At 39.4% G+C, this 25,855-nt stretch overlaps 2 protein-coding genes across 8 annotated transcripts in view; one reads left to right on the forward strand and one right to left on the reverse strand.

Moving 5' to 3' along the window:
* Window positions 1–16,299, reverse strand: part of LOC117544718 (dnaJ homolog subfamily C member 13-like) — a 29,906-nt gene extending 13,607 nt beyond the window's left edge. For 2 of the 6 annotated variants that reach the window (XM_034214060.1, XM_034214059.1), the window contains exons 1-20: window positions 15,794–15,940; window positions 13,398–13,478; window positions 7,092–7,167; window positions 5,819–5,968; window positions 5,354–5,395; window positions 5,062–5,262; window positions 4,770–4,976; window positions 4,163–4,258; window positions 3,836–3,927; window positions 3,451–3,617; window positions 2,673–2,752; window positions 2,427–2,596; window positions 2,295–2,327; window positions 1,485–1,584; window positions 1,261–1,368; window positions 970–1,125; window positions 809–865; window positions 584–705; window positions 322–397; window positions 106–201 (exon numbers count right to left, since the gene is read on the reverse strand). In XM_034214060.1, the coding sequence (XP_034069951.1) occupies window positions 106–201; window positions 322–397; window positions 584–705; window positions 809–865; window positions 970–1,125; window positions 1,261–1,368; window positions 1,485–1,584; window positions 2,295–2,327; window positions 2,427–2,596; window positions 2,673–2,752; window positions 3,451–3,617; window positions 3,836–3,927; window positions 4,163–4,258; window positions 4,770–4,976; window positions 5,062–5,262; window positions 5,354–5,395; window positions 5,819–5,968; window positions 7,092–7,167; window positions 13,398–13,478; window positions 15,794–15,828 (2,145 nt within the window). In that variant the 5' untranslated portion in view covers window positions 15,829–15,940. Of the gene's footprint in view, window positions 1–105; window positions 202–321; window positions 398–583; window positions 706–808; window positions 866–969; window positions 1,126–1,260; window positions 1,369–1,484; window positions 1,585–2,294; window positions 2,328–2,426; window positions 2,597–2,672; window positions 2,753–3,450; window positions 3,618–3,835; window positions 3,928–4,162; window positions 4,259–4,769; window positions 4,977–5,061; window positions 5,263–5,353; window positions 5,396–5,818; window positions 5,969–7,091; window positions 7,168–13,397; window positions 13,479–15,793; window positions 15,942–16,138 lie in introns of those variants that run through there. The other 4 variants (XM_034214064.1, XM_034214061.1, XM_034214063.1 and 1 more) reach the window with 3 other exon arrangements.
* A 3,256-nt stretch (window positions 16,300–19,555) lies between these two features.
* On the forward strand, window positions 19,556–25,855 carry lztfl1 (leucine zipper transcription factor-like 1). 2 transcript variants are annotated; one of them, XM_034213938.1, is made up of 10 exons: window positions 19,556–19,851; window positions 20,143–20,267; window positions 20,390–20,584; window positions 22,917–22,974; window positions 23,411–23,482; window positions 23,571–23,636; window positions 23,734–23,811; window positions 24,089–24,265; window positions 24,375–24,478; window positions 24,866–25,855. In XM_034213938.1, the coding sequence occupies exons 1-10, from the start codon at window positions 19,849–19,851 to the stop codon at window positions 24,882–24,884; spliced, it is 897 nt and encodes a 298-aa protein (XP_034069829.1). In that variant the 5' UTR covers window positions 19,556–19,848; the 3' UTR covers window positions 24,885–25,855. The 2 variants fall into 2 exon arrangements, with proteins under 2 accessions (XP_034069829.1, XP_034069830.1); XM_034213939.1 differs by having other exon boundaries at window positions 24,107–24,265.

The following is a 25,855-nucleotide window of genomic DNA, read 5'->3' on the forward strand; positions in this document are numbered from 1 at the left end:
GAGAAAGAAATAAAAAAACAACATTAAGAGAGGGCAAATACTTTATAATTGAGCCGTATATTCACACTGCAAAAATGTAAGAACGGGATGTGTTTATTCAGATACCGTGGCAATTTTCAAGTTATCACGGATGTGCATCCTGTCCATATCTTTTTCTGGGACGGGGTCAGGACTGTCGAGGTAAGCCAGCAGGCCTGTTGGCTGAGAGCACACAAGAAAAAGCAAAATGGGTTAACACTTAAACAGGGTGCCTCTGCCGCAAGAGAAAATCATTGGCTTACATTCTGATACTTTGCCTGTATCACACTGTTTGTAGCATACCAGTATTCTTTTAAGCAGGTTCATGGCAACAGAGTTTTCTGCCGTCCAAAGTCCCACCAGGTGACGACTCAACTGCCTGAGGAAGAAAAGAATAGAAGAAGCTGATTTATTTTGCTATGTTTTTATAGAAGAAAAATATTTGTTGTACGAAACTGTACATGGAGAGAATTATTAAACTATTATTAAACTATCTACAATAACCAACAGATACAAAATGACTTCATAATAGTGCGAGAGTGTTTGGAATCTATTGAGGTTGGACCTGTTTGTAAGCATCCGCTGGTCAGCGCTGATAGTGAACAGAGAATTGTGCAGATGCCTTGGAAGAGCCCCTTCACTCAGAGCCAGGTCCTGCATCTTGCTGGCTATTTCCTTGTCTCCTTCCTACATATAACAAACACAGGTTGGTAATCATCTCAAAGCATGAACACATAAAAACATTCAGGTTCAAAATGATATATTTGTCGACCAAACACAAAAGTCTTACCTCAATAATGGCCTTCATCACCAGGCCTGCTCCCTTCACTATCGCCATAGAGGGATGCTAGAGATAAGGACAACACAATTGACCACACAGGCATCTACTGAATTTATATCAGTCATATTATAGTTAGGGCAGAAGGGTTTTTATTCACACAAGTCAACTACCTGGAATAGTTTGAACAACGTGCGTCCATCAGAGGCAACCATCTCCAGCAGCATGTCGAACTGCTGCCCCTCGGTGGTCTCGCTGTAGGGGGCGCACAGGGCAAATGTTAAGAAGTCCAGTAAGGAGCTGATGACCAGAGCTCCTGTTCCATGGTCCTGAAAAAAAAGAATTAAAAAAAGAAACAAGGGTTAATATTTTGCATACAAGAAATTAGGAGCTTTATGAAACTGCACTTAATGACTTTTGGTACAATTTTGTATCTAGCTTTCAGACAGTAAAAAGAACAGTACCACATTAGTGATGAACTTTTCCAGAAGGTTCTCCAGGAACTTCTTGGAGGACAGCAGAGAGGCTTTGTTCAGCTGCTCCTGCCTCAGGTCATAGTCATCGTGCATCGGCTGCAGAGAAACATGAACGAGAAGGTCTCAGGCGAACAGTACGATGAAAGAAAAGCGGCCGATATGTACTGTGTGTTTGCAGTTGTCTGATGTCTAGATATTCAGGTTGTACTTACACACATGAGGGCACAGAGCATGTCTACAGCAGCATGTGTCACACCGTTGTTGTTCCTTTTTAAAGCTTTTACTGTTTTTACTCCCAATTTTTCTCTGAACCTGGAACACACATACATGCATTCAGAGATTTACTAACAGCACTAAAAGTAGGCATACAGAAACACAAGTGAATATAAACACATATAAATACGGTGTTATTTAAAAGAGGTCTGGGGTTGGATACACAAATAATTCATTGCTTCAGAAGTGGTTTGCTGTGTCAGATCTTCTATTTCACTATTAAGTGTAGCAATATAAAAGAGAGGATTTCCTCTCAGAAATAAATCATTTATGTTTTTAAGTGATCTGTGTCTTGTGGTTTTTAAGGGAAACACCAAGCTACTCTAGCAATGAATCTTTCTGGAAAACCAATTCTCATTTGCTTCACAGGAACAAATAATAAACAGTAAATACAGTTCCTCTCATACATCTCAGTGACCCAGAAAGACGTCAGGGTTCTCAGATTGTGATGTACGGAAATCTAAAAAGATAGAATGGGCAAAGCAGATACTGGGAACGAAATGGACGAAGTATGAGATGTCGAAAGAGGAAGGTCAAGACAAATAGCGGCAGACAGCTCGACTACTGAGCACAGGGAATTCACATAACCTCTTGTCTGAAGTGCCTGTCTAGAAGCGTGCGATGAAAGCAGATCAAAGATAAAAGAGGCTGATCGACAGACAGCTGGGAAAGACGTTTGAAAAGAACAAGAAGGATAAGTAACAGAGACAGGCAAAAGGGCAGACTGAGATGTATGGATTCATATTTACGTTGCATCTGTGACTCCAGACCCTTGACCAGACCTTGGAATGACAGAGCATGCCTGTTACCAGCAGCTCAACAGAAAAATGCACTTTAAAGAAATAACCGCAGGTGAAGAGTGACAACGGCTGCGTTCTTACTTGGGAAGCTGGGTGAAGGCCTGGAAGCCGGCCTTGGAGGCCACCAGGCGGCGGATGGCCTGGAATTGGCTCTCCAGCTCGGCGTTCACCGTGGGCAGCTCCATCTCCTGGGATAAAAGAGCCAGGATAGCGTTGCTGATGAGCTTCTCTTTGTTCTCAGAGAAAAGACCCTGGAGAGAGAATAAACAGTTTAGTGTGGATCCTACTTATAGTTCAACATAAATCACTTTAATTCAATACACTCACATCTTGGGTTACTGCATGCAGCACTCCACTGTAGGATATGTTGGCGTTGAATCTATACACTGCATCTGCAAAGATCCCATCTAAAAGAGATATGGGGGATAGAACAGTTAAAAAAAGAATAAAGACTAAGAGCCTCTGCGAAAAACTGTAAGCACCAGGTAAACCCTGTTTATGACCCATGTACTAGCATTTTATACAAGTAACCATCTCATTTTATACATTTGTAAAGACACAAACAGTGAAACTCTGTATATTATCCAAGTTGTAAGCGTTCTGATGGCATTTCCATAATACTCAAACTATTTTAGGCGTATATAACCATCTTGATTTAAAAATCTTCTGCTGCACCATAAAAATGTTGCTTGTGGTTTACAAAAAGAGCAATGACGTATGTTCTTTCTTAGAACAGATGTAACATGTTTTACTGCAGACGGCCAGAATAATCTTTAAGGATTCTGAAAATACCTTCAAAACAATAGTTGCCATTTTTAGACAACCTTCTGGGTTTTTCAGAGGTCGCTGGGTATTTGTTTTTAAAGAAATATATATATCTGTGACTCAAATGTTATGGAAATAGTTGAGGCAGGCACAGCAGTGCTTCAAAGTACATGCTAATAATGACCATGCTAGCATGCTGATGTTGATCATCATTAGCTTCTCAATACAAAGAACATACGAGTAGCCTAAAGGGTTTGTCATTAATATTTTGTCTACTACTTGCACCTTATGAAGGTAATTCAAATTAATGAATGTCATGAGAATAAGTGCTCGGACTCACTAGGAGGTGCTGCCAGGAATTTGAGATGCAAACTCTCCACCTCCTCGTCCACGGGCATGCTCAGTAGGCCCCATCTCTGCCCTCGCTGTGTGGGGGCCATCTTGACGCACACGTCCCGGTTGCCTGATGCGCGGACTCCATCAAGCAGGCTGGCTAAGAGGGAGTCCCTACAGACGCAAATACAAATAGACTCAGCTAAATGCATTATAAATGATCCTGTGTGATGGAGGACGAGCAGTGAGCACACGATAAGAAAGATATAGTTGCTATGCAGCACACACAGAAGCATATTACTCATTTTGTAAATAAGGAGAAACGTTTTAACAAATCCTCAGGGCCCATTGCGTCACTACATACATAAAGACAGGTGTATACTTCTGCGTACCTTTCTGTGGAGGAAAACTTTCTGATCTGACCTCGGATGAATTCCACTGTAAACACCTGAGGGTTGTCTACGTCACAGATGAGAGCAAACACCTGAAGGGAGAGAAAAAAGGTAGGAGGAGGGGAGAGTTTACTCGTTTCACACAGACTCAAGTGCTTTCATCCCAGCTGTTAACTTGATGTAGTTCATACATAATGAATCAAAGGCAAGCAGTTCAATTGACATTTATCTTCACAGGAGTGCAACGAGACAGAACAAAATGCTAAGTGTAAACATTTCAGCCTGAAATGTTAACGATTGGTGTTGCTTTCGTTTCCCAGTGCTCACCTCTCCAAAGGGTTTGATGGTGACTATGTTGTAGGAAGCCGGGTCTCTCTCCACTAGACAAGTCTCTGTCAGGGCCAGGATGCGCTTAACAGGCTCCTAATGGAGGACATCGTCAAACTTAAAAAACATATTGAATGTTGCTTCAACAAAGGAAATTATAACAGTAGATACTGATCAACTTTCCTTGCCAATGATTGCATCTAATTCATCAAAGCATTAGGCACCACAAAGCATCAGTTGATGACCAAAGGAACATTCATACTACATTGGAAGTAAACACAGCGTGACTTATTTGCTTCTGTGTCATTATGCAAGAAGTGAATTCGCAGAGGAAAGAAACCAGAGAATGGTTCAAAGCTAAAACCTTTCAGAGCTTTATTTGACGCATTTATTACTCAAATTTAGATTTTTAGATTGAGTTTTAAAAGGTCCATAAATGATAAGATTAAATAAAAATGAAGTTTTCTTGGTGTGTCTCATATAAAACAAGAATTTTAAACGGCTGTCAAGTGGACCAAATAGCTAGCTATTGATCTTGTGTCATCCTGGACCCCCCCCCCCCCCCATACAGCACTATGAGGTAAAAGCAGAAGCAGGATGTTCTAACCCGGTGTCGAGGGGTGATCTTCTGCACCACGAACTCGGACAGTGAAGTGATACTCTCGTCCGAGCTGTACTTCCCCAACCTGTCCGTCACAAAGTCCTCGAACGTCAACGCCTCCTTCCTCAGTCGTAGGGTCATTCCAATGAAGTTCCCAGCATGCTCGATGGCGCAGCGGATGATGTCATCTCGTTGCTCGGAGGCAAAAAGATGCTGAGAGGAAAGAGGAAAGGAAATATGAAGACAACATTCACACTTAAGCATACACACTGAGGAAAAAAACCCTATGAATGCATACCAGCCTGCTGAAGCCTCCATAAATGATGCAGAACCCCCCCTGGTAGTCAGAGAGCTCCACGAAGCCCTCCACATTGCGATAGTCGTAGGAACACAGCACCCGATTGGTTTGCGGGTCGATCTGGTCGATGCCCCCCGGTGTCACCTCTAAACTCACTGCCTTCCGTGTGTCACTCCAGTGGTGCTTGTAGCAGTTGTAGCGCTGTGAGAGGTCCCACATGGTAAATAACATTTATTTGGGGGTCAAGACATACGGAAATGTTTTATTTTATTTGATAGATTACAGAACTTACCCTGCCAGTTATTTTTCCCTCTGAAAACTCTGTTCTGAATCTCTGTGAGTAAGAAAAACAAAGAAATAGAAGGCATTAGGTTTAAGTGCCTATTTACACAGCATGCTCTTAGATCATCCCTGTTGTACTTATGTTTAATTTTCCTGCAGGGAAAATAAATCCCATCCTCCCTTCTGTTTCAGCACAATGAGCCTTTTTCTTTACAGCATCAAAACTAATCTGCTGATTCACATTTATGATAAAAACTAACAGGGAGTCCTGTGATGTGCAAGCATTGCATTCCAAAACAGTGTGTAATACATTTATTTGAGACAGTACAGCAAAATGTGCAGCTGTGACGTACACTAAACAGCATGGATCAGCCACATCAAACACCCCTGCTGAGAGCCTTTTAATAGATATGTGCATGACGTTTGCTTGGTCATTGTGACTGAAGGCAGTGAAGTAATAAGTGTTTGTCCTCACCAGAGCTTCTGTGAGCAGCTCTGTCCGGTGCTCCGTTGAGAACTTGAGCGTTTCAGACTTCTTGCCGCTGCCTTTGCGGAATGTAAGGTTGAACTCTGTTCCCTGGCCTTTCCCTACAGGGCCGATGCCACAGATGTCCCCGTAAGGCCACTGGTAAAACAGACAGCAACAACACAGAGATAAACATGTTAATATAGACACACATACAGTACACAGGCAGATTCAACATGAAAAAAGTACACAAACGTTTCATTACATTACATGTCATTTGTTAGACGCTTTTATCCAAAGCGACTTACATACATTCAGTTCTGTGGACAATCCCCGCAGGAGCAATTTGAGGGGAAGTGTCTTGCCCAGGGACACAACGACATGCTGACTGCAGTGGGACTCGAACTTGCTATCCCCTGATTCGAAGTCCAGCACACTACCCACTGAGCCACAGCCTTTCACAAATGCTTTATAAAACGTTATATGTTCTGTAAGGGGATGTATTAGGTTTACATTCATGTATTTCTTTATAACTTCTCCCCTATGCACCAATAAGTGAAATCTGTTGTACGAACAGATAATGAATAACAGAATACCAAATCCAATCTCTTTATAGGAACAGTGATATTTGCTGACAAATACTGTTCATTATTAAAAAACAATCCAATCTCTTGTGTCTATAATAAAACGCTTATCAAATACTGCTTTTCAAATACTGCTTTTCAAAGATAAACAGGGTCATTTTTTTTAATGTTTTCGTTTGTTACGTATGGTTAGGTCACACAAAGAAAAAGTATTTACAATCAAAATAAACACTATGTACACATGTTATGACCATTATTAGCAAGGAGAAGAACATATTTGTATTTGGCCTGCTCATATATTCCCTTACAAAAAGCACTTAGTGTAGTAATTCCTTTAAAATAACCATGACGCGTGAACGGATGATTCAGGATTTGCTGTTCAGCCATTTTCTTGACTGCGGGGGTTATGGCTGTGGTTTAGAGTGTAATGAGTATTGATTTAGTATATGTTTCAAGTTCTTATCATTGTTGAGACATGCTGCTGTAATGTGTGCACAGCAGTGCTGAAAGATGTGAATATTTAAAGGCTGAGGAAAATAATTCTGTTTCAGCTTTCAATGGAGCAGCGTGCTTCAAATGGATTTTCAATAGTCACATGGGACCAAGATCAGCATATCCCACAAGCGCCTGTGAGGCACTGATAGCGACAGTGAAGAAAAAGCTCCTGAATGACACCGGAGTCCCTGTTCCACACTGACCTGATTTGTTACTTCTAGCGTGGCCGGGTTGTAAGTGGTAATGCCATGCGTCCCCACTGAGAAGACTCGCTTGTACCTGGAACACAGAGACAGGATGAGTCAGAAACAAAGCCTACCCTTCACAAACCACACATGGCAGCAGCAAGTACAGCAGGCGGGCAGTCGCTTAACATCAGTGAATGTGAGATAGGAAGCTGAATGCGTGACAGTCTTTCAAAGATGGGGGTTTCCTGAAGCAAAGCTAACAGATGCAGTGAGAACGTGTGATCTCAAGATTTACAATGTCTCTGACATCTGCAGGACGAGGCGAGAAGGAAAGAGATAAGAAGCTCCTATTATTTAGATTTTCTGAGGTTTTGCGTGTTGAGATAAGATCCAGACAGGTGAAAATAGGATAACAACATCTATAACTGCCCAGTGCCCATTTAGAAGCTTCTATCTAGACAATTGGATAGGAAAGAATTCAAACATGTAGGCGTAACTCTTATCAGCATAGAATAATACATCATATTAATAAAAGGGCTATTCCCAGTGCTTAAAGATGCCTTACAACAAAATACAACAAAAGCAGTCCTGAGCTAAGAAGAAGATGGTGGGTGGGGTAGAGGATTATAGGTTGAAAGACATGTAATACCAGATGATTTCAGAATAATGAACTTTTACCCAAGAAATGTAATATTCTTTGTATGTAATTGAATCCACATTTGGCCTCTCTGTGACTTTAAAATAAAGAGTCATCACTTATCGTATGTCAACTGTTTGTTAATGAGTCACTGTGAAACATCCTACACTAATTCTTCAGAAGGGTTATGAGCGTGGGGCTTTGTCAAATAGTAGGAAGGAAGTGTGAAATTCAATGTTGCCAATGTTTCTGCTTACTATGCTGAGAAAATGTGTGTGTGTGTGTGTGTGTGTGTGTGTGTGTGTGTGTGTGTAGTTGATTGCTGTGGGGTGTGCCAACACCATCAGTTGTGAATTGTTGCCAAATTCATATCATTCTGTTTGAAAATGGGTCATTTGTTATGCATTTTTGCGAGGATCAAGTGAGTTTAAGTGTTGAAAGTAAGGGTTTATTGTATTTAGTATACATGCGTGCTTAACTGCTGTATGGACAACATGTTTTTTTAGCACCTCCATAGCAATTTTCATCTGAACAGTGAACATGCTGACTTGGCTTCTTTCTTTCCTGCACATCCTCACTGGCCTGGATAACATTAAGAGGTCTGGTGAAGTAACCCACTAGTCTAGTCCTATCAAAAGGAACTTCAATTGAGAGGTTATTTCTTCATAATGCATTCGGACTTGTATACAGATTCAATGAATTACATAAACAGAGAGGTCAGGCAGCGGCCTGAGGCAGGGCCAAAGTGGAATATGACTTTCAGGCTCTTCCCGCAGTCAGTGTACTTCCTTTTTTTGCTATTAGACAAATGTCACGTCCCTTTTGTGTACGTTCCTCAATAAAAAGTATAAGCAATTCTGTCCAAACCATCCACTTCCACAATACTCTAGGTTCCGTCTTGTTTAGCCACAAAGTCTAAAGCCCTGACTGATCTCAGGTCTCTCTACAGTACATGTCTCGACCTTGCTGCTAAGTGCCTGGCTAAACTGGGTGTCAGCACAAACTTAGTTCATTATTCATTCTCTGCGTTCATTTCCCCCCCTTCCCCTTTAATTCTGTCTTAGTACAAAGGCAATGTTCAACCATCGATGGCTGTGTGTTTGTTTAAAAGGCTAATAATGCATCATGAAGGTTGCTAACGTAGGACAAAGCAAATGAATACGCACAGACATTTTCCGATTCATAAAACACTGCGTATCGTATCGGTTTCCCTTTATAAATCACAATCAACTCGAAATGCGGCGCAGCTTTTGCGGGCTTCACGTAACGCCCATATTTGCCTATAAATAGTCAAAGAAACGCCCCGTATTGATATTCATTTTGACTGACTGCATGAAGAAGATCGCAGGAAACAGCTAAAAAAGGCATTTCACACCGTGTCATATTTTGGTTCTTTTGGGACGGTGGAGACAAATCACATTGTTTGGTGGATGCAGTTTGAACCAGAGTAGCAGCATGGAGGTCGGATCGTCACCAAAATAAATAAATAAGTGGTCCGAAAAAAGTTAATGACAAAATAGTATACACATAACCTTCCTCAGGCAGTGTTTGTGCCGGGGACAGGAGACCCCCCCATGATGAGAAACTGTAAGAAAGTATCGGGGGATCCCTGCGGAGTGGAGTCAATGTTTCTTTTTTTAGACACTGCAGTCTGTGCGTCTCAACCCCCCGCAGCAACTCTATATCCACCAGTTAAAGGAAATAAAACTAATGTGTTGAGTTATATCAGCTGCCAAATATATGGTGTTCTTAGCTTCCATACCTCCTGTGTTTTATGAGCGACTTATCAAGTCTTAGCAAACGGCATTAAACACGATTAAACATGATAGTATATAAAACCATGCTCGTATCTATACAACCTATAGAAATGCAAAACGGCCTCAGTTTAGACGTAATTCTGTCCTCCTGCTTACCGCATCATTTATGAGAATACATGTCATAACATTAAGACAATATATTCGAGGTGGTTTTCAATAACATTTCCGTATTTATTTATTTCTCCAAGTTAAGTTTGTGTGTGCACTGAGTGAGTCTCAAACAGGCGTTTGTTTAGTCATTTTAAGATTGGCTTTAATCAATGTTTGAAAAATGAATTATTCATATATGATACATGAGGTAACATTCATATTTCTCTCCATTCTTCCAACGGTGTCGCAGTTTCTCGTCTCTCCCGTTGTTGTGCTTAGTGCGTACCCATGGGTCAGAGTTTGCGTGGAGGACCGCACGTTTTCCCGTCAAGTTAGTATTTTATAAATCGCAAACATTGCTTAGAAACTGGCGTACGCCATCTTCTGAGCGTACGCACCGTTTATAAATGAGGCCCCTGATGTTTATACTGTACGTCTCTTCCTTTGTGATACAAAATATGGTCTTTGGATATTGTAAAGTGCAGAGGAGTTGGACCCTTAATAGACACATTAGCCAAATTAACCTCTTTATTACACACACTAACTCTAGGAATTTAAATAACCTTATGAGTGTTTTTACTTCAACAAATGACTTGACATTGCAGCCGACTATTTGAAAACTCATGCTTCTGTGGTTAAGATTTCCATTCATACAAAGATATGAAAATCAGAGTACACCACAGATATAGTTTGTAAATACGGTTACTCTTCATTCAGTTTGACTGTCTTTGGAGCTTTTCCTTCCTCTCACGGGTTTCATAATGCATCACATTAAGCTACTTCCTGTATCCGACTAAACCCCCTTAACAACTGCCTCTCCTCTTTTAACAACCTTTCTCACAGAGAACACTGAGCTGAAGATTCATTGGACAACATAAAAGAAAGCTAGGACAAACACAACGTAATCCTCCGTATAAGACTCAACAAACATTAGTTTTAGAGATGCAAAGAGGAAGAGAGCAGAATGAGAAAAACAGACCCTGTACTATATCGGAAACAACTGACAGGATTTTAAATACACAAAGAACAAAGTATAGTTACAACTGCATAGCTGCAGCATCTGTAGCAGCAAGGCTTCCTTATTGTTAAGGAACAACATAGAGACTTATGAATGCATTCAAAGAAGATTCAAAAGAGATTGTTATTAGCATATTCATGCTCTGAGAAAGTGAAGTGCTTGAAAACCCTTTGAGTGACAGAAAACGTTGAGAAGACTCATCCTGTCCTTTCATTAGGACACAAATCTAATATTGTCTACAAGACTTGAAAAAAACATAATCATGGGCACAGATGGAGGGGAAATACTGCTGCACTAAAGAATTGAAGTGATTTTATAATTGTAACTATTGTAGAAAAATATTTGACATGATTTGAGGATAGATCTACCCAGATATTTCACAATGTATTATATCAACATAAACACTAGGGACATCAATTGGGGAAGCAACGACTTATGTATTTTTTCAACTCCATCCAGAACAGATGAGCAGTTCTCTCCGTCTGCCGACCAATCTGCCCTGTAGTCCAATTATTTAACATGTGACACAAATAAGTTTGATCATTTGTGTCAAACTGCCAACTATGAGATGAAGCCAAAGTCATTTTTATACATGCAAATTTAGTGTAAAAACAGAAACATCTGCATTCATAGTTAAATGTCCTTTATATAGTGTTGGCACATCAAGTGATGCTGAATCCTGTCTAATAAGCACTTTTTATATATGGCTAATTACAGATGCATCTAATTACAGTTTACCTTTGGGATCATGATCTGTATTCACAGTGAAGGGCTGTGCACCTCCCATCTGTGATACAGTACCAGTTTAAGTGTGCTTCAGATATGTTTTCCTAGTGAGTTTTTGCTTTGTTTTTAGACTAAAAAGGTTGGTTATAAATCAAACTAGATCGTGGTTTCCAGGATTCACAGGAGACAAAGAAGCCCACAATATCTTAGGTTGTTATAAAGTAAGAACGGTTGCCTCCTAAAACGGTGTGACTCGTGCCCTTTTCATACAGAAGAAGGGAAGGAAGGATGCAGTTCCTCTGAATTGTATTTGACAGATTCATGAGACAACTGTCAAAAGTGAATCCCCTGATGTCAGCATTTGTACATTGATGTCTTCAACTGTAGTTACGCTTCGCTGAGATTTCACAGAATTGCATTTCAGAAGCAACAAATTAAGTTTCATTTTCCCATGCTCACTCCCTCTCATATAGTCGCCTGCGCCTTCTCATCTTTCTCTTTCTCTCTTAGGGATGACAGTTGAATGACCTTCAAATTCACTTTTCATCCCCGATAGAGAGGCGTGTTCGACAAAACCCGGGCAGAGAGCAACCCACTTTCAAGTCGGTAGGAGGGTCATGGAAATCCGTCGTTCCATTCAGACCAATCATAAACGGGGGTTTAAAGTGCGCCACTGACTCGGCCTCCCCTGTATCCACCACACATACATCAACACTGGTCTATGTCGGACCCTTCAGGAAGCATTAGCAGGATGAAGCCTCGGTGATGGCTAATGCTCTGCAGCCCTGCTTCAATTACCAAAGTCAATGGCGGTCCTTAATGGCACAAAGACATTTAGAGAGCAGGTACTGGTAATGTGATGCCACCGGCTCAAACTGAGCATCTCCATCTTTTAGCATGAGGGACACCCAAGTATTTACATCAAGTAACATAGTAGGTCATTTAACTATAATCTATCAAATGAAAACAAATACCTTTTGCCTTAGATGATCATGGACATAGGGTTAGGGTTAGCTTACAGTATAAATAAAGTTTGTTGCCCTTATTTTTCCTTTATTGTACTCTACCAATTTACATCATGTTCTTTTCAGTAACTAAAAACAATGAAAAGTGATTTCCTTTTATGAGTGGTGTCAATTGATTGAAATGTAATAGCGTTTATCACAATCATAATCTGTGGTTAATGATGATTAATACAAGTTTAAAATACTTGTGTGGAGAGAGAAAAATAAACGCACTACAAGCTTCTAAGGGAAATAGGAGGATTTGTAAATGTATCATAACATCTGAGCTTAGTTCATGATTTTTGAATTATTGGCATGATGTCTGATTACTTTCCAACACTAAGCTAAAACATCACAGAGAGCCGCTGTGATTGCACCCTCTATATATGTACACACTACACAGTGCATACGCTTGTATGGCAGTATTCCTGCTGTCACATCCATATCTTTTTGCAAGCACTATCTTTTCCTTTATTGCTAACCTCTCCCAATCCTGTGCGACTTCACTTCAACAAATTGCCTTTACTTCATTTTCACCACATCCATAGCGAAGGACTTTCAAAATAGTTGGTGATTTATATTCTGTCAAACCACTAATTGCAGCTGTAGTTTTGTTTACTTCCTCTCAATAACAAAATAAGTTGCCCCCTAGAGTAACAATTATGTGAGTATTAAGAGTTTCATGTTTTGGTATCCATAAAACACATGAACCATCTTGCTGTGTTTACTGTCAGTATCTTTGGGTCACATTTCACAAGACATGCAGCTCATTAGTGCTGATCAGAGACTGCTGACAGCGGTCTGCAGACCTCCTATCCCTGTCTAAGATAAGGAATGTCAACACAATGGAAGAACTGCGTCAGGATTTTACGTGAAGAAGACAAACAAAGTGATGAAGGGAAGACTTTAGGTCAATGTTGCGTTGTAAATCAATACAAAAGTGAGGTAGTAGACAAGGTTCAAGCCCTGAAATGGCACCAGCTCTGAAAAGGAATCAGTGCGGTTATAAAAACATGTTATGGGTCTTACTTTCCCCTCCAGGAGTGTTTGGTGGTGTAGAAGCAGGCCATGTCTTTATTTTCTTTGACGACATTCATCTTTTCACGGGACCTACAAAACAGACGGAAAGTTATAATGATTAGGGTAAAATAAAAACATAAATAAATATCTTTAAAATGACTTGAAAGGAAATGTTACATTTTTAATTACACAAAAGAGGGGGAGGATGATCTCCAGTTAAAGTCACTAAATAACCTGCACCTTCACAGGTCTTTACAACATCAAGTTTATGTAACATGCGTTCCAATATACTGCCACACACACTTCACACAGACATTCAACATTTTGCTGCTTGAAGAGAGAGACTCCCACATGACATTCCATCGACTACAGAACTAATACAGAGAAAACAGCGATTGTTCAACGTCTGAGTAGTCCATGTGTATTACAGCGCTCCATGACTGACTGATTCTTAAATGCCATTAGCTTAGCTATTAACCGTAGGATCAATGCAGCTGGTAGCACATGACTTCCAAATGATTATAAACCACTCTTTGATATGTTTAGATGTACTCAGACGAAGAGGAAAACTCATAAGGAACTACTGCGATATAATCTGCTCAGACAAAACCGAGGTCTTTCACTCCAGTCGGATGTGATGAATACAGAAATAACACAACAGTACACCAGCTGAGCTTGTGTCAATACAATCTGGTGCAGAGCCAGAGTGGCCTATTGATCACTTCAGATACACAGGGGTTAGACCATGTCTCAGTGTTTTGGCCTCACAAATCATCTTGAAGACAAGTATATGATTCCAAACCTGGACAATGAATAAACTAAAATCCATGTTATTGAAACTAAAACCAAAGAGTGTCTTTCTCCAATTAGCACAAACCCTCATTAGGATCGTTATAAGAGTGATTGTTTGTCAACGATGGTTTCAAACAAAGCAGTAAAAAAAAAGATTAAAGCAAATTCCTCTCCTATCCTTAGTGCAGTATTTTGCTGGTGGCTGCACTGTGACAAGAGGAACCTGTGTCAGCACTCTGCCAGGATCCTGGAAAAATCTGACTCCAGTTTTCCTTCCTCTCCATTTCTGTGTGCGGCTGAATCAAGGGACAGCAGGTCCACCAACACTGGACTTGGACCTTTAAAAATTAGCCAGTGTCTGGGTCTCAATAATTGATGCCTGTGCATGAGAAACAAAGCTGCAAGGAAACGTCAAGAGCCAAGTTTTGTATCAACAGTTTTTTTTTCTTTCTGACACATTCACGGAGCTGCATAATGAATTTAATCCAGAGCGGGGGGCTGATGGAATGCACAATAGGAGATGTTAACAGCAAGCAGTGCACAGCATGCTCTTTGCTTCTGCAGAGGGCAGTGCAGTTTCTAATACATTACTGGGTTGAAAGCGTTTTGTGAGGAGTTTAAAAGTCAAGCCAGATTCCAGGATTGAGTCATGTGATTACTCCTCCCACCTCTTCCTGCCTGTATGCAGATCAATAGCAATTTAATGATGGGCTATCCTTGAGCAAAAAATAGAAGTCAAACAAGGGAATAACAGTCAATGAAAATGGAACCAGACCCAAAGCAAAGCACACACCATTTACATGAAAACTTGTTCCAGACAGGACTCACAACTTTTCATCAACATTAGCAAACACGGCTTTTGAAATGGGATCTGAACAACTGTAAACAGACTATCAACCATATTACTGGTTAGTTACCACAAACACAAACTACAGACGCAAGTTAAACTCTAAGTTCCACGACAATTAACCATGTAATACTGTGTTAACAACTCCTTTGCTCTCCTTTGCTACTTCATTCTGTTTTCTTCCATGTCTCTCACAGCTGTGAAGAAAAAAAAGAGTTGAATCAGCAGTTTCCTTTGAAAAGCACAATAAAAATGATATGTAAACTGCATCAGCATCAGTGTGGGTACAAGGGTCAAATGATCATCTGTTATTACATCATTATATGGGCCTAACTTTTTCTAACATCTCCAGTTAATACCAAGTTGAACATAAACCATGTCTGAACTGACAGCAGAATAAAAGCATAGCCTATAGGATTTTTTTGACATAGCCAGAAACATTAAGCACATATAATTCTGGTTTCTGCAATGTGGTTTTCTTCTTAAAAGCCGTTTCTGCACTTAAGACGTGTTGCAATGTCCTCCTCTTATTTGCAAATTATGTGAATCATCTCCCTGTCAACTTGCACTTACTCTACTTCATCTTATATGGCTCTATTTAATGAACCACTTGCTTGCAGTTTGTTTTACACGTGACTAGAGATATAAACATATAGGTTACACAAAATGCGTTGAAAAAGCTGTCCGCGATTCTTAAGTCCATTTGATTTTGAGCGCTGGATCCCGATCTGTCAAGTAAATCCATGACAAACAGAATTAACGTTACCTGGCTTTCAAACGCTTAGCCAAACTATCCTTCATTGTAGCGGGCCTACACGGTTAACTGGCTAAAAACAAGAACGACAGCACATTATATAGATGTCAATAGTGCTGCTCCTCCTCACAAGAATAAAAGATAGCCCATAGACTATTGTTATCAGCGTTTGTTTGCTAAATGCAAAAAAGGGGCTGTGGCAGGCTAATGTTGGGTTAGCCTCAAGCTAGCGGCTACCTAGCACTGTACTCGGGTTTTGCAGAAGAGCTAGCTAGTCGCATTAGCAGCGGGGTTCAATCAAGCAAACATGGAGAAGATGGCTTGGAGACAGTGGCAGGTGCAAACGGTTGCAATTACCTGTAAATTCGCTAACGGGTAATTGTCGAAGCCGTCCCTCAGCCCCCCACCCTCCTCCGAGTGCGGGTGGTGCTTCTCAGTTTTCCCACTTTGGTGCTGAAGGTGCTCAGTTACGCCGTATTCCCCCCAACAGGGCTCAGGACGCTGCCATATTCCTGATACCAAGAGAGTGCTACTGCGCAAGCGTGAGGCCTGCCTGTCATGCGGCTGTCAGCTGATTGGTTTGTCTCGACGCGGAATTATCGAGAGGCCGACCCGAGATCAGTTCTTCTCAATTTCCTTCCGTGTTTGTATTGATACATGCAGCCGACAACTGACCTCGGAGCAGTGAATTGCACGGGGCTGGTGCTGACTGGGTTATATAGAGAATCTTTAGTTTCCATTTGTAAGAGTGAATAAGCGAACATTGAATTAGCCAGATACATCATACTGAATGTATTAACCATGCTCAAAACACTCAAATATAGACTCGTATTAACTAATAGTTCGATTTTGACAGTCACTTTGCTTAGAGTAAATGTCTAAACGCCTTTTGTTGAATTGATCTAAACTAAATAACTCCTTACCTTCTCCTATTTTTACATGTGCATTTATCTGCATATAACACTTCTTGTTAGCTTACAATATATTGCCAAATAAAACCCTTAAAGTGCAGGTTTCCAGTTCCGGGGGCCTGCTAAATACAAACAGAGACCTGGAAAAATAAAGATTATTGTGCCATCTAGGGACAAAGTACTACCAATGCAGCAATACTTCCTATTATTATAACAGTGAGCACAAGTTAGGCCTACATAAAAATTGAGACCAGAACAAAAATTATCTGGCCACACATTTACTGGCACAACGTGTCATATCGCTTTGATATGAAATGGCAACTTGAAAAAAATAAACACCTGCATACACAACCTTAAGTACATTTATAATAATGTTTTTTCATGTCATATCATTCTTATACAACAGTTTACTTTAAATGCATCTATTACAAACGTATGGTTGTAGTGCCTACAATGTTTTATTGAAATGCTTCACATTGCTTAATTGTTTATTAAACATTACATTTGTCAATACATTTATTTATTTTAACACCTTTGCTTTGCAATGATCTTCAGTATTGTACAATCTAATATATTTGAGAGTTTGCTAGTTCCTAGGAGGTGGTCTAACTGACCACTGTTGACAGGCAGCCCCAGGGACTCCCAGGGCCAAAAACTGAAAAGAGTAGCCTAATATCTGACCCTTCAGAATATGGTTTTAAGGTGTCTAGTACCTGTTTCAAAATGTAAGTGACTCACCGCGATTGAAGGTAAAGGGGAAACATCTTGGTCCCTGTGTCTGACTGATGTTGCACAGGGAAGCAGGGCAACACTGAGTGGTCACATTCTGATGTATCTGATTAGGTGACCAACCATGTGCTGCCTGTTAGTCTAATTTAATTACAGCTAGAGAGACATGAGGAAAGTTTCCTTTTTTTTTCTTCTTAAAAAAACCATCTTAACACTGGTGTCATTGGTTTTTGGATAGAGATGTCCTTTTGGTTTCATTGATAAATAGCAAGTAGCCATTCAATTTCTATTAAGTTTTCAATTGGCTCACGTGAAGACAGATTCGTTTTTAATGATGAAAAAGCAGCCATTATGAGTCCAATCAGTAGATTAGTTGAAACATGCATTGAAGAAGAATACTATAAACTGGATAATTGTATTTAAGTTGGTAAATAAATACTGCCATATGCTTAATCCACCAAACTGTTGTTGTGGTGCTAGCAGCCATTAGGAATTTAAAGAGATATACATGCTCTATTAGGGCGGCCCATACTTTTTTTTTGGCGTGTAGAACATAAATCTGAAGATATTTTTCAATTCTGATAATCCTAACCTACATCAATTTGCAGTTGAATATGATCTATTTTTCGATTATTTGCTATTCTTCTGGAAAAAAGATATTAAGTTGGGGGTCTTTTATTTTGAAGTCAGGGCTTTTATGTTCCTGTCTGAAGTGAAATTTACAGGAAATTAAACTTACTTGTGTATCAGTGTTTTCAGTGTGAACTAGTTGAAATGGCTCAAGTTAAAACAAGGGCAAAATCGACTTCTCATTTGAATAATCTTGTTGGCACTGGGCGAGAGCTGTTGGTGTCTGAACTGCCAACTGTGAGGGATATCCTGAGGTATGGCATCTACTTGAGGGATCAAAGTAAAGATGATAGAAGGAACTACCCAGTGGACCAGCTGGTGGGTGATATCTTCCCTGGTCTGATTGGTCAGTGGAGCAAAGCGAATGCTCTTTTCAAACCACCTGTTATAAATGAAAAGGTGACCACCATCATGTCCAAGCTCAAGGAGGTCTGGAATCAGGCAGTGAAGTGTTCCATTGGGAAGGGCAAACTTGATGCCAAAGAGAGGTTCAGTGTCAAGTTAGACCAATTATTTCATATTTTGACTTGCAAGTGTCAGATTACCAGTTGTGAGAGGGGAGGCTGTGATGGCTGTGTGATCCAAGCCCACATTAACTGTTCCTGCAGCAGAGAGAAAATGATTCCTTTAAAAGATCTTGCATACATCAAGGGACAGAAAGAGAAGGTTGGAAGTAAACGACCCCACCAAATGGGGGCCCCTGATCTGCAGGAGCACAAGAGACAGGTGAAGACATTGGAAAGGCAGGGGATGGAAAACATGGCTGAGGAAAGGAGAAGGATCAAGGAGGAAAATGCTGCATTGCTCTATGATTACCAATGAAACATGTTAGAAGATACAAAAGAAAAACAGTCATACTTTAAAACATACTGTCATTGGTTTTATGTGACTGGTAAATGTACTCAACATTGTGGCAGTCAGTGTCAAATATGCCATCGTATTTTGCACAGCTGTTTCATTTTAAGATCCCAATCAAAAGCTTTTATGTCCAACTATTATGTCAAACGAGGACCCATTGCTAAAACATATAAATGAATATATGAGATTATACATGTCATGGGCGCAACAGAAAAAAAGGAGATTTTCTCAGAGGAAGCTACTGATGAGGAGCAGAGGTCTAATACCGAGTGACCCACTAGTTCAATACTGCCATCTACTGCTTAATACTATACAGTGACGAAGACAGAAAAAACATGCTTTAAAATAAATTATATTGACCTTCTTGCACTTATAACCTGTACAATTAATTACTTAATAATTCGATATTAATGAATGACGGAGACTTTTACAATAAATTAGACAACATTTAATATTACTTGAATTTTTTTTTTTACAAAAACATGTTTTTACAAAGCGTGTAATACATGTTTTGATATTAATAAGCATGCACATTTCTTTTATGATGTTTCATGAATATATATTATATTATAACAATCATTCGACCATAACTTTCATGTTGCACGCAATACGTAGCGCCGTTGAACGCACCCCTAGTAACCAAGGCAATGACGCTCTTCTCCGTTACCAAGGCATTCTCAAGGCAAACACTAGCTGGAAAGCTAGGCTAGCCAATCTGCCAGATAATCTTATAGCTATGATTTAACCCGGTTTAGCCTCCTCACTGAGTTGAGCTATTACTACAAAATAGTTTAGTAGAACCCTCGACTCCACCACCTTTCCGTTTGCTTCTAGTCTGTTTGCTGCGTGGCCTACATTATAGGCTGAAACACCCATTTCTCTTTTTATCACCAGTCTACAAGCTAAGCTAGTAACGTTAACATTAGCTGCACAGCCACCATGGTAAGTAGTTTCGTTCATTTGTGGTTATGGGGGTAGCCAGGCCACCTGTTTGCTTTTGGAAGTTAGTATGCTAATGTTCTCGCTCTGTTTTATTAAATGACTGTTAGACAGTTAGCCCCAGTTAGCACACAGTATGGGCAAGCTCATGTGAATAGGCCGACACATATTAGCAGGGGGAAATCCTCTTCAAGATAGCTCATAAGCTAGTTGTGGTTTTCATTAGCTTCTCTCTCTCTCTGTCCATTTTACATCAGTGATGACAATCTATTCTCTATCCATGTCTCCATGTAGGCTGAATTTGGGTTCAATGAACAGCATCAAAATGAAGTCATCAATTACATGCGATTTGCACGTTCAAAGAGGGTCCTGAGACTAAAGACTATTGACTCCTGCTTCGAGGAACTCAAAGATAGCAGGTAACTTGTCAACCTTACCTTTCTTTTATCATTGTTTTTATGTAAATCCCACTTCTAATTTAAAATATACAGTATATAACAACAGTGGGTTGGAACTGTAATGTGTATGTTTCTCTCTGAAGGCTGGTGGAGGAAACCTTCACAGTGGACGAGGTGAAGGAGATGCTGGATGGGCTGCAGGTGGTGGTGCGTGGGGAGGTGGAGATGGAGCTGATCAACACAGCCCACACCAACGTGCTGCTGCTCAGGCAGCTCTTCTCACAGGCCGAGAAGTTTTACCTCCGACTGCAGAGTGATATCTCAGAGCTGGAGAACAGGTGAGCAGGGAGGAAGGAAACACATTCAGGTTCAAGATTCAAGGGTTTTATTATCATGTGCACACTGCACAGCTACAGTGTAGTTATGGCAATGAAAATCTTAAGTCCCGAGCTCCTACAACAGTGCAACATATTATATAAAGGACATAAGACAACAAAATAACAATAATAATAATACAAAAATAAAAATAGTACAAATGAACAGAGTACGATAGATTTGAATAAAAATAGAGCAGGTGAAAGAAACAGAATGTAAGGTTAAATATTGTAATGTGAAATACAATTAATAATAATAATACATTTAATTTGTATAGCGCTTTTCCTGATGCTCAAATACGCTTTACATAAAATCAGAAACAGAAACAGTACTAAGAAAAACAGAATTTAAAAACAAAATAAACTATAACTATTATGATAATAAATTAAATAAATTCTAAAGATGCAACCAGATGAATGCTTTGGTTTATGGACGCAAGAACACACAGAAAACATTTGTCTTAAGGTCAACGTGATATTTACTTCCACAGTAGTATATGATGTTCTTATCGAGGTATGATGTATTATACAGCGCCTTATAAGTCATGAAAAGAAAAAAGGAAATCTTATTCGCACTTGTTTGCACCTAAAATAATCCCATGTCTCATTCTTCCACATTAAATAAACTGTGAAAAAGTTGAAATTTAAAATAGTATGGATGGAATGATGTGACGGTTCAAGGTCAAACAGAGTACCACACCAAGGCAAGAAGCGAGAAAGGCTCCTCTAAACATTTGATACACCTTTGAGTTCATGAGAAAAAACTACTTTACTTTTAACCACTTCCTCCTGTTTAGGTTTGGATATCTTGCATGTTAGAGTTTATGCCACGCAAAAAGGTCATTGCCAAGCCACATGCTTGCATACACAATGTGAATTTAACCCTTTTTTTCCATTCCCTTTTTTGCAGCTATGTTCATTCAGCCTGAAAACCACAATGTCAATTCAACCATATTAGAAAAGATCATATGTTGTAACAAAATGTTCCAATTAAAGGAATTTCTTTCTGCATTGCTTATCATCAATAGGGATCATTTATATGTGTCTTTTGTAATTTAGAAGAACTGACTATGTATCCGTTTCCTTTTTGAATACAATTAAATGATTTTATTTAGAAATTGTTACACATTTGTTACAATAATTGAAAATGTACTGCTGTTTCAGATGTTTGAGATGAAGTTTATTTTAAAAACACTCTTTCTTTTTTGCTATTAGAAGCTTATTAGCTGACAATAACCTAATAGGCTTTTTTTCAGGATCATTTATCATCATGCTTGCTGCTGTAAGAAAGCAAGGATGCCAAAAGTGCCTCTTCATATTACAAGCCTGAACATAGAGCAATGCAGGCATGCACCTCATACCACTAATATAGATAGATCACGGTCAAACTGCTGTCGGAATGTACTTTGCACTTTTTGTGTATTTAAGCTTTTGGCACAGATAAAGTCAGGTCTTATATACCTGAATGATAACTAACAGATTTAGAAGAAATAAATCATTTTGGTGTCTGTTTTAAAAATGTTGGCTTTGATATATAACTAATGTCAAACTAAAGCTTAGTCTTGTCATCATGTTCCCTGTTTCGAAGGTGAAATTGAGGAAGCTTATCCATGTTCCTCACCATCATCTGTCGTTATCTGAGTAAAAAAAAATCATAAAATATTCATTGATGCAGCTTATTATTAACGTATGCTATTTGAATGTCCTTGGATGAACTCAACCTAACTTCTGACCTGTATAACCTTGTACCATGTCAACACACTGGGCATGTTATGGAACAGTCTTTTGTTTGTAACATGCACATGAGCCTCAAAGTTGTTTTGTTTTTTCTCAGGGCTCAGCCCTACGTGACTGATATGGTGTTTTAAGCAAGGAATACGCCCCGTGTCACAATCTACGTGTGTTCATCTTCTTTTTAAAAACCACATTTAAGCTTTTCGGAGTGCTGCTCTGTTCACCACAAACATATCTTATAGCTTAAGTGCCAAACTGTCATCTAAAACAAGGGTGTTTATTTTCCTTGCCAAAGCTATATAACTGCCATATAGTAGATTATTTTAATGTCTCAAAACACTGCAGTGGTGAAGTGACAGCTGTGAGAGGAGATGGTACACTATTATCAGATCAGTTTTACTTAGTGTTGCTCACAAAATATATTTTTAACCTTTGTATTTTATAGACACATTCTTTATAATTATTCTTAAATCAGTATATAATATTTCAAGCTTTTTTGTATTCCTTTCTCTGTAATTTAAAAAAAAATTCCACCCTTCAATTATTTTCTCTTCTCATATAGGGATCTGTTAGAACAAGTGGCTGAATTTGAGAAGACTGACTTTAAAACCCCTGATAAGGTAAGTAATGTGCAGCTCATGCAGAGTGTCACATGGCACAGTCAATATAAAAGTTGTCATTAATCATTTGTTCAAAGGATATTCACACCCACATGGAATGCAGTATCTAAAGAGCGCTCCTGTTCCCTTTTTAGTCGTTTTATATGACAGGCCGCCTGCCCTTCACACATATCTGCGGTTTAAAAGTCACACATCAGTGAGGTTGACGTGTGGTTTCATGATATCAAATCAACATTGTAATGCAATACTCCACTCTTTCATTGGTTTACCTTTTTCACACCATTTTAAAAAACAAGACACCTGCCAGCTTTACATTTCTAAGAAAATCTAGATGTTTTTTCTTTACCTTTAGATCTTGTACAATAATAGGGAGGTATATTAAACTAAGAAATGAAAACCGGTCATTTTTTCTATTAATTGTTTACTTTATTCCCAGAAAAACCAAGAAACAAGCAAACCTAAGCTAGCACCACTCAATGAAGGTGGGGTGTCTGAACTTCTCAACAAGGTAAAGGAATGTATTTCATGAATTACAAATACAGATTACTTCTAGAAAGTTGTGCACTCCTTCATGCTTGTCTTAAATGTTTCTCAAGGAGATAGCCAGACTACAGGAGGAAAATGATAAACTGAAAACCAGGCTGCGGACTTTAGAATCCCAGGTATAGTCATTCATAAATGTTTCACACACAGAGCATATTTTCTTGTATTTGATCCACTAGTTTACATGAATTATCTGCTATATATGTATTCTCCCAGGCAACGAGTGCACTGGATGACAGAAGCAAGGCAGAGAGAGCTCTGAAAGACCTTCAGAAGGTGCAAGGTGAACAGCAGGTACTGTTGCGCTTTGGTTCGTAAAGTAGCCTAATCTTTTGTGTTTGCATTTCATTCATCCATTTTTTTCTCCCACCTTTGTATTTTTATTTGCTGCATCTGAATATTTGCTGTCATTTGGTTTTATCTGCTAACTTGGACCTGGAATGGTATGTACCCAGCGGACCAAAGTGTTGCTTTTCTTACTGTGGCTCTGAGTAGGAATAGATTCTGTAGTGATAGCGATAATTGCCATTCACTCTATCTGAACTTATATGTTATGTATTTTTCCTTTAAGTTTGCTGCTCGATCCCAGGAGATCGGTAGTCTGGAGGACACCGTGGCTGCTCTGAAGGTGGACTACGAAAAGTCTCTTAGTGCCAACTCTGTGTCCCATAAGAGTTTGCAGGAGAACCTGATCTCTGCCAAACACGACCTGCTGCGAGTGCAGGAGCAGCTGTCCCTGGCAGAGAAGGTACTTCAACTGCAGTGTTTATCTGCAGCTAAATGCATCTTTAGTTAACAGATGGTGTCAAGTTTGGACCAATCGTATATCACGTGTTATGATTGTGTTTGTTTTGCAGGAGTTGGACAAGAAGTTCCAGCAAACTGCAGCCTACCGCAACATGAAGGAGATCCTGACCAAGAAAAATGAGCAGATCAAAGAAATCAGAAAACGATTGCAGAGGTGAGTGTCATCATCATCCAGAATATTCCATTTCTGGTTGCTTGAAAAATGCAATTGGAAAAACTCTATTTCGAACATTTAAACAAAAGAAACGAACAAATAGTTGACATTTTAAACTTTCTGTAAGCAAAATACATAAAGATTATCCAAAATACATTAATATTTCATATCCAAAATACACCAAGGAAGACCCCTTTACGATACAAAAACCAGAACTCAATTGGTGTGCAATAGAAAATATTTGGTAGTAATTTAAAAACACTATACGGCCCTTCATGATGAATCTCTGCTGTTCAGTACTTTTTACTATTAAAATGGTCAAAGATTTATGTTAGATATTGATATAAGTTTCTAATTTGTGACACTGTTATTGCTTTTCTGTTTCAGATATGAGCCCAGTGAATGAGTCCAGAGGATAAGACAGGACCAACATGTTTGAATGTGTTTCAGAGAAGAAACCATCCGTTCCACTGCTGGAAGACGAGAGACGGAAAAAAGCCTTTCCACGAGGAATCGCTCTATCCATGCTTAATCCGGCATCTTCAGTAGTTAGTGAATAGTGTGAGCAGGAAGGTTGGCAGCACAACTCCTCACACCAATAAGGTCCTGATAAATGATAGCCTTCTTCAGCTGTGCTTTTTTTCTACGTCTCAGTTTTAGGAGCTCACTTACAGTTGCTAGCAGACTTCCCTCAGCGCTCTATGCAATTTCTACCACATCCCTGTTTGAAGAGGCCTTGTCCATTTGCTGAATTCGACAGTTGCTCACTGTCTGCCTGAAGCGTTGCAGTCTTATCTTTCAGATGGTTAAAGGTGATGTTTAGCTTTCTAGCACAGGGTAATTGATCAATATTTGCTGATTAGGTTTAATTATAGCAGCCCAATTTGTAGTTCAGTGAAATCAGTGTTCGGCTAAACCCAAGCCAGTTTGTTTATTGATAGTGACCACCTTCAAAGTAATGTCACAGGCCCCACTTGGTCACCCCTGCTTTAATTTATTACCTAATGACTTTAATTGCATTTCACTCAAAAGTATTTTCAATGATCTGACATTCTGTGAAAAGTCTGATTATCGAGAATAAACCAAAATGTCCTGCATTTATTTGTTCTGCTCTTGCATATTGAATGATGTGGATAGTGATCTAGAATGATTTCCCCTACTTCCCTGCACAAAGGCCATAGAATATTTTTGTCTCTTTAGCTGTGTACTTTTCGTATTGCTGTGGGTGATGGAATGTAAGAGAAAAATAATGAATATTTACATGATGTTCATGAAGTAATGCTCTTGTAGAGTATAATACATCCCCCCAAAACTACACTAGATGTGCATTTGTTTGTATTGTGCAAAGTATGGGGTAATAAAAGCTGTTAACAAATA

This window comes from Gymnodraco acuticeps, unplaced genomic scaffold, assembly GCF_902827175.1.
Source record: "Gymnodraco acuticeps unplaced genomic scaffold, fGymAcu1.1, whole genome shotgun sequence".
Taxonomy (NCBI): domain Eukaryota; kingdom Metazoa; phylum Chordata; class Actinopteri; order Perciformes; family Bathydraconidae; genus Gymnodraco; species Gymnodraco acuticeps.

Coding starts and splice junctions, on each gene's coding strand:
- lztfl1 (XM_034213938.1), top strand. Junction 22,975..23,410: donor ACTTTAAAACCCCTGATAAG/GTAAGTAATGTG, acceptor CTTTATTCCCAG/AAAAACCAAGAAACAAGCAA. Junction 23,483..23,570: donor TGTCTGAACTTCTCAACAAG/GTAAAGGAATGT, acceptor ATGTTTCTCAAG/GAGATAGCCAGACTACAGGA.